Here is a 13324-nt window from a genome sequence, read left to right as displayed (position 1 = left end):
AAACGTTTGGGTCGCATCGTTTTTTTTTTTTGGTGGCGTTTTTTTTATTGGTTGTTTATAAAATTAAAAAAAAAAAAAAAAAAAAAAAAAAAAAAAAAAAAAAAAAAAAAAAAAAAAAAAATCTCTTGGGAAAAAAAAAAAAAAAAAAAAAAACCCAAAAAAAAAAAAAATTAAAAATAATTTTTTTTATCGTTTTTTTTTTTTTAAGGTTTTTTTTTTTTTTTTTTCTTCGGGGGGGGTTTGGGCTTTTTTGCGGCGTGCGCGGGTTTTTTTTTTTAATAAAAATATTTTAAAATATAAGAGAGAAAAAACAAAAAAAAAAAAAAAGGAAAAAAAAAAAAAAAAAATTTTATTACGTTGAAAATTAACCGAAAAAAACGCTCCAAAACAAAAAAGTGGCAAAATAAAGGTAAAAAAAAAAAAACCTCTTCGTTTATCTTGTAAAAAGCCACATAAATATATATTTTTTCTTCAGGAGCATCAATAAAACATTCACACAATAAAAAGAGATGTGTTCACTGGCCTTCGCCTTGCTGACGCTTTGTTCGTAGGACACTTGAGTTCGCAGCCGTAATTGTTAAATGCACAACATAATTTAGGACTAATTAGTTATAAGAATTAATCTTTTTAGATTGTGACTTTGACTTAAAAGCTGCTTAAAACTGTTTTTTATGCCCATTTTATAGCATTTTGACTAATTGTAGGTATTTAAAGGTTAGAGACAATCTGATCCGGATCCTTGGGTGTGTAGCGCTCTTCTGCAGCGGGCTTATCGATCAATTCAATGGAGTCACGGTCACCTTGGCCTTCTTCCATATTTGATTTGTCAGCTTCCTTCAGTTCATCACGTGACAAGTGCTCAACTATTCCGGCGCCAATTGCATCACCAAGAACATTTACAACAGTACGGAAGCGATCCCTTAATGGAGGGAAAAATGAATGGATAAGAGTCGATTGCCTCTGAATTATGCATCATTGCTTTTTTGAAAATATATTCAAAAGGGAAAACCTCCGAATCGTAAGCATTTATCAAGAAAGGAGGAGACAGGATACGTGACATTAAACCAACATTGAATAGTAAACAATTATAATAAATAATTGAAGATAGAAAAACGTCCATTCTGCAAGATTCAAAACTGTAAAAGCTACCGCAAAAGCTCGGTTCCTCCCGGTTTGAAAATGTTGTGTAGCGTCGCATGGATAATGATATTTATTAGTCACTTTTTGACTTGGAGTCGTTATATTTAGTTACAGGCCGCGTTAGATTACAATCTGCTATCGTCTCCAGAATAGTGGATCTAAGTCAATTTTAGAAATCATTACAGACCGTCAAGGATGGTTCAGAGTATGGCGACGTCAGACTTGATATTTAAAGGAACTCAGTCACGGTCAACTCATTTTGAAAAAAAAAAAAAAAAACTGGCAAGTTTTTTTCAAGTTTTTCAGTCGTAATCCGTCTTAATCTTCGTCAGACCAAACCACCCATGGTTATTCTCGGGTTTTGATTACTTCTTTGTTGTTTTCCTTCATTACACAACTATTCAGTATTTTGAGGTTTCCTTCAATTTGGAAGTAATCAGAAAAATGACTTAAAAAATCGTGACAATGCCGCCCGTGTCCCTTTAAGTTAAACACTTTGTACACACAATTTTATCACTGATCAAAAACTTATCAAGGGAAACGTCTGTCGTTTAAAGAAACCTCATTAAAACTTCTGGACAGCGACAATGACAACGACAGCTACAACAAAACAACAGCAACAACAATAACAACAACAATTGCAAGTAAGTATGGAAATATTGAACTGTGTTCCTCACATAAACCAATCAACGGCCCACAGTAATGCCACATCGCCGAGAGGAAGATTGACAGCTTCTAGCACAAGCAACATGGTAACCAGGCCTGCAGATGGGATTGCGGCCGCTCCTACAGCCGCTGCCATAGCTGTCAGCCTGGCAAAGAAAATAAATTAAATTAAGCTGCATACACTTCAATTGAAAAATACCATGGTAGCCGACAATCACTGATAGCGGAGCTCCTTAGCGGCCCGTAAGGGCCGCAGAGCGGAGCACCATACCCATAAAAAAAAAACACATGAAAAAAAAAAAAAAAAACATGAAATAAAATAGGAAACCTATGCATCCGAGTTTTCATGGTCATCATGGCTAGCGGCATGCCTCGCGGGCGCGTACGGCGTACGGCGTACGTACGGTGTTGCGCACATCCGGGATCTTGAAAGGTCTCGGCTCTTGTTTTTCGCGCGCTTTCCGTGGCTCCCCGCGCTACACAACCGATCTGTCAGGTCGGCTACAGCAATCTACAGTTGATCTTAGTTGAAAAAGTGGTTTGGGAAGTTTCTTCTCCTGAATTTTTCAATTTTTTGGAAAGCTAGTAATATAAGCCTAAACCTCAGTGTTATTTTTTCAATTCTTTAGAGTTGCTCAGTTTGCCTTATAGCGGAGCTCCCAGAGCGTAGCCCCATTCCTTAGAATTTTTGGTAAGACATCGAGCCGAAAAAAATTGGTTATGACGTCAGCGTACGAGCGAACGTCCGTACAGACTCTCGGGGAGGGGGAGGGGAGTGCCAATGCAATCCTGACCAAAGGGGAGACAATGCATGCCATCCTCTTGTGATGTCAACGGCTGTCCAACGACTTACATTTTGTTATTGGGCATCGATGCTATGGTGAATTGACAGCTGTCAAAACAAGCTTTCCGCTGACCAGCATCACATGACCATATCGCGGGCTCAGATATAGAACACATCGAGGTCGAATGTTTTTTGAAGTTGACCGCTGACCAAGTGACTTTTCACCATTGAATCGCGGGCGCAAGTACTTTTCTGTGGTCATTTGCTCTTGAATTACATGAAGCGAAAAGTGAAATTGGGGAAGTGCGCTGGTTGCTGTCGGCTCGGCTATTAAAATGAAATTTATAAGCTTATCAAGCTTATTTTGAACTTGTGGCGAACAGAATTTCACAAAGGAACTTGTGGCCATTCTGGTTTATACCTAAGCTTTCGTGAAACAGCAAGGTTAACAGCAGAATTTTGAATATGGTTCAGAGTCAAAAGGCAGGAAACAAACTACAAGACCTCACAACATGCCGATTTACCAAGCGTACGAATGAGTTCACGATCACCGAGAGTCTCCGCAATTGAAAAGCACACGACAGTTTATTACAGATAAATTATTTCTGGATGCATTCCTCGTTTATCCCGGGATAGCGGCCAAAGAAAAACAAGATTGTGACCGATCGAAATGGACGTAAATCTTCCAAGCTACTTGTTGAGTTTAAAGCAAAGACGGTCAAAGACAAAATCCCTTTACGAAACCAAGGTAAGCTATAAGCTTATGTATTATTGATGTTCCTTTTTTAACAGATTAGAAAAGTTTCTGTTATTTATCAATGTAATAGCACTCAGTCGTTCGTGTAACCGGTATGTCAGCAGAACAAGGGCATACAACCTTATTGAAATTCGTTTTGTCAACACGAGTTGTATTCAAAGTAGATAGCATCTACTGCGATAAATTTGTTTATCCTGTAATTCAGCTGTCTAATTAAATCACCGAAGTAGGAGGAACACAGCACTTTAAAACGTTGGAAAGAGCAAATTTCCAGTTACACTACAACATCAAAAAAAGTTTAAAAAGGGCCTGTCTGCAATGAGGAGAATATCATTTAAAGCAAATTTAAAATACATGTACATTTAAATGTACATCAAGGTTTATGAGGTTAATTGAGTGACGGGTATTTATGGAGGTTGTAAGAGGCAGTTTGAGTTTATCATTAATTTTATATAAGCAAATCTGTTGCATTTCTAAACCTTGCTATATTAGAATTTCCATACCTTTTATGGGTTTTTGATATGGTGTATATTTTGTTTTTAGTGAGGGAAAACAGGAATTCAAGGGGTGCAGTTAATGTCTGTGATGATGAAGGTAAGCATTAGATTAGTGTCAGTTTATATTTAACAATTAGACTACGAGCCCGAGTTTTCTATGAGCAAATAGTCAACGACGCGCAGCCGAGTTGACTATCGCTCATAGAAAACGAGGGCGAGTAGTCTAATTGTCTTAGTAGAAACTCTAAAGGATTGTAGTCTAAAACCTACAATATTGTGCACTTTGAAGACAAAAATCAAGAAAATTTACCGCTTAAAAAGCTACCCGCGCGCGCGACTGTTTTCTATCGGCGAATAGAAAACAGTGGAGGAACCAATCAGATTCGTGGATTTCCAATAGAACGCAGCTGAGTTTCTACTAAATACCTTTATTTCTCTAAATGCTCTGTGACAGAGTTTAGTTTTTGTGAATCTACATCAGTGCATGAAACTTGTTTTTTAAGTGTAAAATTGTGGGGTTTAAGAAATGATAGGTGTTTCAACTGCTTGGTAAGTTTATGTTTCATTAAAATCGTGGTTTTATTGAGGAATTTAATTTAAGCTAATTTAAAATTATAAACATTCATTTGATGCCATTGAATGATCATCAACAAATCTTATGTCTTTTTGCCTTTTTCAGGGTCAACACGAGTAGCAGAATTTCCACAGAGTTGCAGACACAGAAAGAGAAAAATGAACAATCAGATTATTATATTTATATATTCTTCATTGCATGTACAAATAACACTTATGTACTGTACTGTGTGTAGATACAATTTATTTAAAGCAGGTGTATAAGTTAAGAAATAAGCCGTAAGGTACAATCATGTACAAATCATCCTGCTACCAAACATTTAATTCCCAGTGCCCACACTACAAAGAACAGTAATTATGATAATGAGATACACATTTCATCAATCTCTTAATGCATGGTAAAATGGCATGGTAAAAGTTTTGCCAAGCAATCTATACCTGAGTTTAGAACTAACAAACAGTATTTATGCCCCTCCAGAATTTTTGCTAAGTTTACATGTAATTAAGCAAAGGGCAAAGGGACTCAAATAAAGAAAAAAGGTGTTATCGTTTTGGGGGACCCTATTTGGCAGAATGACAGAATGTCAATATTTTGCTTGCCACTGCCTTTTACTCCAGTTTGCTAGCAGAAAGCTGTTATTTTTGGTTTTAGGCAATAATAAGACTGTCATCGTCACCATTCCATCGTATAGACCCCCTATTTGGGGGGAGGGGGGGGGGGGTGGGTAAGCAACATGCAAAACTTTCCAATTGTATGCTATGTGCAGCTGTAACATACCAGTTATGATGAGGGTATTGATATTTTCAAGAGCAAACCTTTCTTTGTTCTTGGTTAACTTTGAGAGTTGCAAGTATATCTTTAGAAGGTTATGCATAGACTACTAATGATATTCTTGATTGATCAATTTTTTAACTCTGGTGTTGTTCATGGTGAAAAGGGATACATATCATCATCCTCTCTTGATATCTTATATAAAGAAAATAACATGAATATAAAAATCAGTCTAAAAAAATTATAAAGGGGAAATAACTGGGGAGCTCCGCTTTTAGGCTTGCCTAAATCTATATATTAGCTTTAAAACAGAGCATTAGACTCGCTTATCGAAATCACAAGTGTAGTCTTCCATTAAAATAACGTACTTTTACTGTCTGTTTGGCCTCAGTAATGCTTCATTTGCCACTGATTGCAACTGCGCGAGGGTTTCGTGCAAAGTAACTAGGACGTCTGTAAAATCTGCCATGTGCACGTGTGTTCAGTAACATTGCAAGGCTAAATGAATCCATGAGTTTGTCCCATAATTAACCAATTTAGGTTGAAACGTTGAACAAAGTTTGAGTGTTACACACAAAGAAGTTACCTGGACATCTGGTGAAATGTTTTTAGAGATTTTTAAAGCGATTGTACTGCATGTTACACCATTGACATGTTGTCGTCTTCGGCACAGTTGCCGTTGCCACTATAAAAATCCTCGACACTTTTTTACTTCTCGTTGTATTTATGATCATTTTTGTATTTTGTGCGCCGTCTCTCATGTACGTCGTTTTAGCATGTAAAGAAGACTTTTTTTTATAAGGTATTGTTGAAGTTTGCATTTTACGCCATACTTACACGACTGTGATGACCTTCCCAGGTCCAAGAGTAATATCATGAAGCTGCGCAATCCACAGGGCGCACACGCCTTCGTACAGCGCCGTTCCATCCATATTGACGGTGGCTCCCAGCGGAAGAACAAAACGGGTGATTCGCTTGTCGACATTGCTATACTGCTCCAAACACTTTATGGTAGTCGGTAAAGTGGCCGCACTAAGTAATGATTCCGAATATAAAAATGTTTGTAACTTGTACACGTCCTAATCTACTCAATCACTTAAACCTCCCGCGAGCGACACCCTTGGGGCTGTGCCTTATTTTCCCTTTGGTAAAATACCTTGTAGTGGCCTCAAATATTGAGAGCGCACAGAGGACCAAAAGCCACTTTCCCCTTTGGAAGAGTACCAACATAGACATCTTACTAAATGAAGAAAAATTCACATTTCTAAACACCTGAAATTTCGTAAAAAAATTCTCCACGGCGTGCGTCGTACTTTCAACTCCCTTCTCCGTGTTTTAAAATATAAAAAAAGACTGTCTCTTACGTGGATATGCTACTTAATTTAGGATGTTGACAGCGCGCACACAGTGAAACGTATACTCAGATTCATCCCCCCCCCCACACACACACCACCACCACCACCACTACCACCACCACCAAAAAAGTGGTTTGTGTTACTAAACTAACCTGGAGTCCGTGCCGTACGCTGTAAAGATGGCATCAGAGAGGTTTTTAATGTATATAATCGGGTTTTTCCTCGTGAACACAAAATAGACAAGTGGCAGAACGATCACGCCATGTATGAACAAACCAGCAATCGCGGTACCCATAACATAGCCCAGCATCTCGAAAGCTTGCCCAATGTGACCCATGCCTGCAAGCTTGGCTGCTATTAAGCTACAAATTCCAACGGGAGAGATCCTGGGGAACAGAAAAAAATAATTATATTTGAAGCGAGTAATTGGGACGAATTCCGTCAGGGCGGGTGATAAATGGGCTTGTGGCACTCTCTACGATGGATATGACACAACTGTCCCATTTGCATTCATTGTAGCAGAAAGTTAATACGCAGGCAAGTGAAGTACGATGAACTAATATATTCCCGATTTCTGGCAATTTACCGAATGTCAATCATGAACGTTTGTGTGAGCGAGTTCATTGCTTTTATGTAAAGGTTCGTGGAAAAGGTTTTAAGAATTAAAAAAATAAAATTAACCTGATCTTTACTCCCGGCATCAAAGCAATGTGTTCTTAAATATTTTTGTACCTTCAATTTAAGGAATAAATGGAGTTTTTTTTTATGTGGTGGGGCTTTGCATTATTTTACCAGGTACCTTATTCTCCTTTTTTTTTCGACTTAAATTTCTCGAAAAATTTCTTGGCACAATTCACGAGTCTCTAATTTCGCGATCGGGGAGAAAAATTGTATTTCCAGGGAACTTAATTTCGCGAAATTGAGTGAGTGAGTGAAAACTTTATTTAAGTGTCAAAACCTTATAGCCTGGGAATAATACGCCATACTAATTAGGGGACACTGCTTAAAACTACGATTCAATGTCATTCTTTTTCTCTTTTTTTACGACTTTTAAAGGGTGTATTGGAGAAACTGTGCAAAGATGATTATACTCGGATTACGAGGAAAAACTTGAGGGCGAGTCTTGACACTGATTAACATATAAAGTTATTAGATAATAGCTCCTTGTTACATCTTGTGTTAAACGCTTTTAGCTAGACTCTTGAAAACAAAGTTACATTATTTTTTCTATGTTCATTAAATTTCGCGACATCAAAATTTGCGCTCATTATTTTTCGCGGGTCTTTAAGTTCGCGAACTTTTTAAAATCGTGAAAATCGCTTATTAAGGGACCTGCGCAAAATAAAGGAGAACGAGGTAACAATTGTGATTTAAAAATAACACCTTTGGAATTCTTAAGAGTAAAGGAGTAAAGAGTGGAAGGCTGTTGTTAGTATGCTTTAGGTCTTACCACATGACCAACGAAACCATCTCCATTATGATTTCATTGAGCGACTCGAAGAAAGCCCTCACAGGTAACCCACGCTCACCGACGCGTCCCAACACGATACCGAACACAATGGAAAACACAACCAAACCGAGAACGTTCATATTTCGGGCAGCTATTTCGAGTCCCGCGGGAACCATGTCTGATCCTGGAACAAGCACTTCTTCAACCATTGTATAATTGTCTGTCCCGTTTATCGTCTTGTTGTATTCGCGGGTAACTGCAAGGACTGTCTTGTACTTTGTTCGTTTCTGAGGATAGTAAAAAAGTAATAAACTTCGCAATTTGAATACCTGTTTAGTATGGAAATGCGACTTTAAAAACAAGTATTTGCACGTGTTTAGACTATTTTACTATAATCATTGTGAAAAGAAAAAAATAGATTAATAAAGTTTTAGTAAGCATCTAGTTACCATCTAGTTACATCTAGAAGAAAAAATAGCTAATCCATTTGCAAAGAGAAGAATTAAAATTAAAAGAATTAAATTGTAAGCTTAAAAGAAAGAATTAAATTGTAAGCTGGACGAACGACTAAAAGATTACTACAGTCTATTGTCATTAGCAAAGCTTTGCGTTTCAAGAAACACGATGCCAGAGTCTCGAATTAATTCCATTTTTCCAAGACTCAACTTTCCCTTTCTGGCACTTTTAAAGGCGTTTTTACTGCACGTGTAATTGCGGAAATAATTAATATATCATGAGCTGCATTATTTGTGTTAATAAGTTTTGGAATGCAAATGATAATGACATGTTTTCAACATTTTTTCACAAGTAAAAGACAGGTTCGAGAAAATATGAAATGTTACGCCAGCGTATATAGGACAAGGAAAGATTCTGAGTCCCTGACGGGAATCGAACCCATGGCCTCCCAGGTATCGGTTGGACTCTCTAACCAACTGAGCTTCGAGAGACCGGTGGTGAGCTGGGCCACTTACTAGGTTTACCGTAATATTCGATTAAACGCCGCCCTCGAATAAACGCCACCCTCGAATAAACGCCGCATTTTAGAGCAGGAATATTAGTTAATAAACGCCGCCCTCGAATAAACGCCGCATCCTTGATGGTAACAACTTCTTCCAGATACTTCCAGAATATTTAAGCAATCACCATGAAACTTATAGGATGTATTGTACGTCTGAAACTCTTTCTTTTGGTATACGTCACGTGGGATGGTGACGTCACATCACGTGACAATTACATCATGATGTCAAAACAGCCGCCATCTTGGATCCACCATCTTGGATTTCAAAATTTTTCCAAAATGCCAGAAAACCACCCAAAATCACTGCAAAGTACTCAAAATGAATAAAAACGTGCTTTAAACCCGTAAAAATGTAAAAATAATGTCATTTAAGTTGATTTTTATTAACAGAAACACGCAAAATTACAAACTTGGGAAAACATGCCTGTCAAAATGGCATTGCCATGGTGATGTCAAGTTCCTGACACATCATCCAACCCTACCAATTTGTTGCCAGATAAATGTTAGGAAAACTCAGAAAGCTTGGTAGCGTTTGGTTAAATCTTAAAAAAGTTATAAAAGTTCAAAGTCAGCGCGGGCCTCAAAAGCCCCCCCTCCCCCTCCCCCGGTCTGAATAGGGTTAAGATATTGAAAATGACTTTTGAGACAAGCACTACAACATGTTCCTGTTTTCAAAGTTCAAATGTTCAGTTACCATGCTGTCGTTTGCAACAAATGAATCGAATTTTAAATAAACGCCGCCCTCGTATAAACGCCGCCCTCGAATAAACGCCGCACTGGAATCGCGAAAAATTAAATAAACGCCGTGGTGATAATTCGAATAAATTCGGTATTTGGGAAGCTATGGGCTCGATTCCCGTCAGGGACTCGGAATTTTTCTTTGTCCCACGCTCACGTAACATTTCATATTTTTTCTCATTTATTCACCGAGCTACATATCTGCCATCTCTCATTTATTAAAGACAGGTTCGTTTATCCCTTTAACTAACCTGTATGAAAGAAGCTTCCACAATGTTTACAGGAAAGCAGCTCCTGTAACAAAATGGGCAGATTAGCGTTCGTAGACCACAAAAGTTTGGAAGCAAAAAAAAAAATAAAATAAATAAATAAAAAAAAATCAACCTCGTCCTCTGGGCGCTTTTCCCTTTAAGTGAAAAGGAAAGGGAAAGAGACGAGGTTGAATAAAAGAAAGAAAAATAGTATGCTTACCATTTACTAGAGAATTCCAGAATTTCTAGTTGGTACGTAAATGGTAAGGCTATTTTTGATTTTCTTAAAGGGAAGAATCCCAAAATAAACAATGCAACATTCCCACCATTTGCTTTTATTTACTAGAGCTTACTAGTCTCAAGCCTTTCGCCAGTTCAACCCGTTAACGCGGCTACTCAGTTTCAGCCGCTCTGAGTAATTCAAGGTTCTGCTTATCATTCCGCCAAACCGGGAACCAACCGGTTTCCTCGTGCAAATGGCAAACGGCCACAATCTTTTTAAAGATTCTGGCTGTTTGCCACCAAAAAAAAACAGTTGCCATAGTATTATCCAGACACAAAAAAAGTGACCAAACAACCGCTCGAATGCTTGTCCTGTTATATCATTAGCACTGAAATTTTCTACATTCTCCAACGTCAGGCAGAATAGAAAAATGTGTTTACACGAGGCCGCGGCGGAAAAGAAAAATATGCTTTGCGTGAGAAAGGGCTCCACGAGCTGTCAATAAAACACGTTAAATGCCAGACATTCAAAAGATGCCGTGTTCAGTTTTAATTGCGTTTTAAGTCATTTACGTCAATTTGTCAACGTCGCAAATTCTTCGCGTTATTTACCTATTGAATACCGATCAATCAGTTATGGAGCAAAAACCTTACACTCGTCAGGATGTGTTCTACCAAGAGGGTGGCTTGCATGTTTGATTAAGCAGACGGAAAGCACACAATCACGATTCGCATATACCGCTGTGTTCGGTTGCAAAGGTTAAAATGTTTTGCTGTTATATTTTAGCGTCTTGTGAATTTGTCAGTTTGCCAATTAACAGTTCAGCGTCAAGCTCTCGGTAGGAAGTTTGCAAAGGCTGACAAAGGTCACAACAACTTTAAAACATGCAGATAAGCACGCAAAATAAATTATTTAAGTTCGTATCGCTTAATGGTAAAAAAGGTTGATGTTCATATTCAACTCCCTTTTGTTTTTGGCATAGCCTGGCACATTTATAATGTGGCTTCTTTCAAGCTATTAATTACTAATACGAGGGTTATAAATTATCACACAAACACTCTAAAACGGATCTAAACATCAGAACTATTCATGAGTCCTTAATAGTCTGAAACGTGAGCCACGTAACATTGTTAATGAAGCCAAAAGTATTTAAAAATTTTTATTGACCTCTTCTTTAAGCAGATACAAAAGACGGTAAGTGTGTAATTTTAAGTTATGTGTCCCCATACAATTGAAAATTACAGTATTTTGCGAGACGGAAATATTACGACATGATTTCTTGTTATTTATTTTTTTTTATCATTTCCCTAACGAATTATATTCACGCTATTCTGATCGAATTGCGTCTTGTCGAATCTAAAGCGACTTTAATTAGGGCGCTGCCCCTTATAAACAAAGGGGTATACTCAAGGGCTGACTATTTCTTAATTGGGAATTGTAATTATTGGGCAGGACTGAGTGATAAAAAAAAAATGAAAGAGTAGAGTAGAGCCAATGCGCTTTCATGGCAACAACATTCTTATCAGGAAACAAACACAGCCACACAATCCGTAATGTGTAATATATATATCTTTCACATGGATTAAGAAGAATAACGTTGCTTTATAGGATATGTTCTTGACAATGTAACACATAATAACGAAATTATATTTGTTTAAACTGTTTTATTATGATTTAAGAAATACAGAAATTAATAAAGCTAAGAAGATTTAAATTAACCCATACCTCAACAGATCGAGAAGTGAATCCAGGCCTCGGTAAGGTCTCGCCTTGGGTCTCTCTTCCGCGTTGTCAGGTCTGCTACGCTCGCCCGGACGAATGGCGACCACCAAGACAATACCAAGCAAAACAGCAATAAGCATTGTTCCGAGATAGTAAATAACAGTTCGACGGCCGATTCTTCCGGTCGCTTTAGAGTCCAGGGTAGCAAGCGCTGTTATCAAGCTTGCAACAATAAGCGGCAGAATCAACAGCTTGAGCATGTTCATGAAAAGCTCACCCGGAAATCCGATCAACATGATCGTGGTTGCTTTCTTTTCTGGATCTTCGATAGCGTTTACTGACTCGTTTACTGCTGCACCGATAACGAACCCGATGATCACTCCAATAATGAGGAGAACAAGCAGGATATCTTTGCGAAGTCGGCGTAAAACGGCTCCACAGCAAGAGCGCAAGCGATGGCCGTGTCCGTCCGTTCCTCGACCCATGGTATCCCTTCGAATCCTTATTTCTTTTAGTAATGCTTCTAGATTGAGACCAAGACAGGAAACAACTTGATCGGACTAAATTGCGCAATCCTTGCCGTGAACACAACAACAACAAAAACAAACAGCGAAAGAGGCCTCAAATTGTCCCACGTTGAACTGTAGATCCCTTATTTGCAACGTCACTTGTTGATATAGCAATGTTGATGTATGTTAGTTCCAGTATGGCGCGGGGCTCGGGGGGGGGGGGGGGGGTAGGCCCTTCTTTGAAACATGTTAGTGCTAGTGGGTAGTCGGCATGGTTGCCTGAAACAGATGCTACCCAACTCCTAAACTCCTTGGCCTATTTTTTGTGCCTCGAGAATTACTACTGTACGATCTTGTCAATATCGAAATGGGAATGGTAAGTAACTTTGCAGCAAAAAAAGCTTACGATGCCCCCCCCCCCGCCCTTCCTCACCCTCCTGATCCATTGATGGCCTTTTGTGTAACAAGATCTCAAAACACGCGGGAAAATGACACGCGATTTTATAATCTGAAGGACTGTCTCGTATCTAAGCAAACCGTTGGCTTCTTTGCACGGTGATGAAGTTGTTCTTTGCTCCTCTTTGCAAATCTGATATAAAAAAGGTGGTACAACATTTGTGCATGATACATTCGATGATCGTTATTAAGCGTTTCAATAATGCGAATGTTTCTGGGTTATGTCCCAGATCGTTCACCAATCCAGTCCTTATTAAACGAAAAGAGCTCCAGACAATCATGAACCGAGATAAAATTCCTGATCCGCTAGCTCAGGCGTACCACCTACTGAGGTCAATTTGTCTGACTAAGTCACACGGGGGGGGGGGTTATTAGCAAAAGTTGTGTATGGTGTGAGGTCTCCGCCTGGAGAT

At 38.5% G+C, this 13324-nt stretch overlaps 1 protein-coding gene across 1 annotated transcript; it reads right to left on the bottom strand.

Annotated features, from left to right (window-relative positions):
• Positions 1-416: 416 nt before the first annotated feature.
• LOC144662175 (excitatory amino acid transporter 1-like) lies at positions 417-12632 on the bottom strand. The gene is made up of 7 exons (XM_078522928.1): positions 11950-12632; positions 10002-10044; positions 7995-8281; positions 6697-6930; positions 6027-6221; positions 1818-1952; positions 417-919 (listed from the first exon to the last, which is right to left on the bottom strand). Exons 1-7 carry the CDS (start codon positions 12429-12431, stop codon positions 709-711), a joined length of 1587 nt encoding a protein of 528 aa, XP_078379054.1. The 5' UTR covers positions 12432-12632; the 3' UTR covers positions 417-708.
• Positions 12633-13324: the final 692 nt, after the last annotated feature.

The sequence above is a fragment of the Oculina patagonica genome, chromosome 8 (genome assembly GCF_052425735.1).
Source record: "Oculina patagonica isolate OP01 chromosome 8, crgOcupat, whole genome shotgun sequence".
NCBI classification, from domain to species: domain Eukaryota; kingdom Metazoa; phylum Cnidaria; class Anthozoa; order Scleractinia; family Oculinidae; genus Oculina; species Oculina patagonica.
The sequence above is the reverse complement of the archived record's forward strand: the minus strand, read 5'-3'. Positions and strand labels throughout refer to the sequence as shown.

What these genes read in the sequence shown, in the direction of transcription:
- LOC144662175 (XM_078522928.1), bottom strand. Translation starts at nt 12,431, where the DNA reads ATGGGTCGAGGAACGGACGGACACGGCCATCGCTTGCGCTCTTGCTGT. An exon ending in ATGGTTTCGTTGGTCATGTG is followed by an intron (nt 6,931 to 7,994) that starts GTAAGACCTAAA and finishes TCTGTTCCCCAG; the next exon opens with GATCTCTCCCGTTGGAATTT. An exon ending in GGGAAGGTCATCACAGTCGT is followed by an intron (nt 1,953 to 6,026) that starts GTAAGTATGGCG and finishes TTTCTTTGCCAG; the next exon opens with GCTGACAGCTATGGCAGCGG.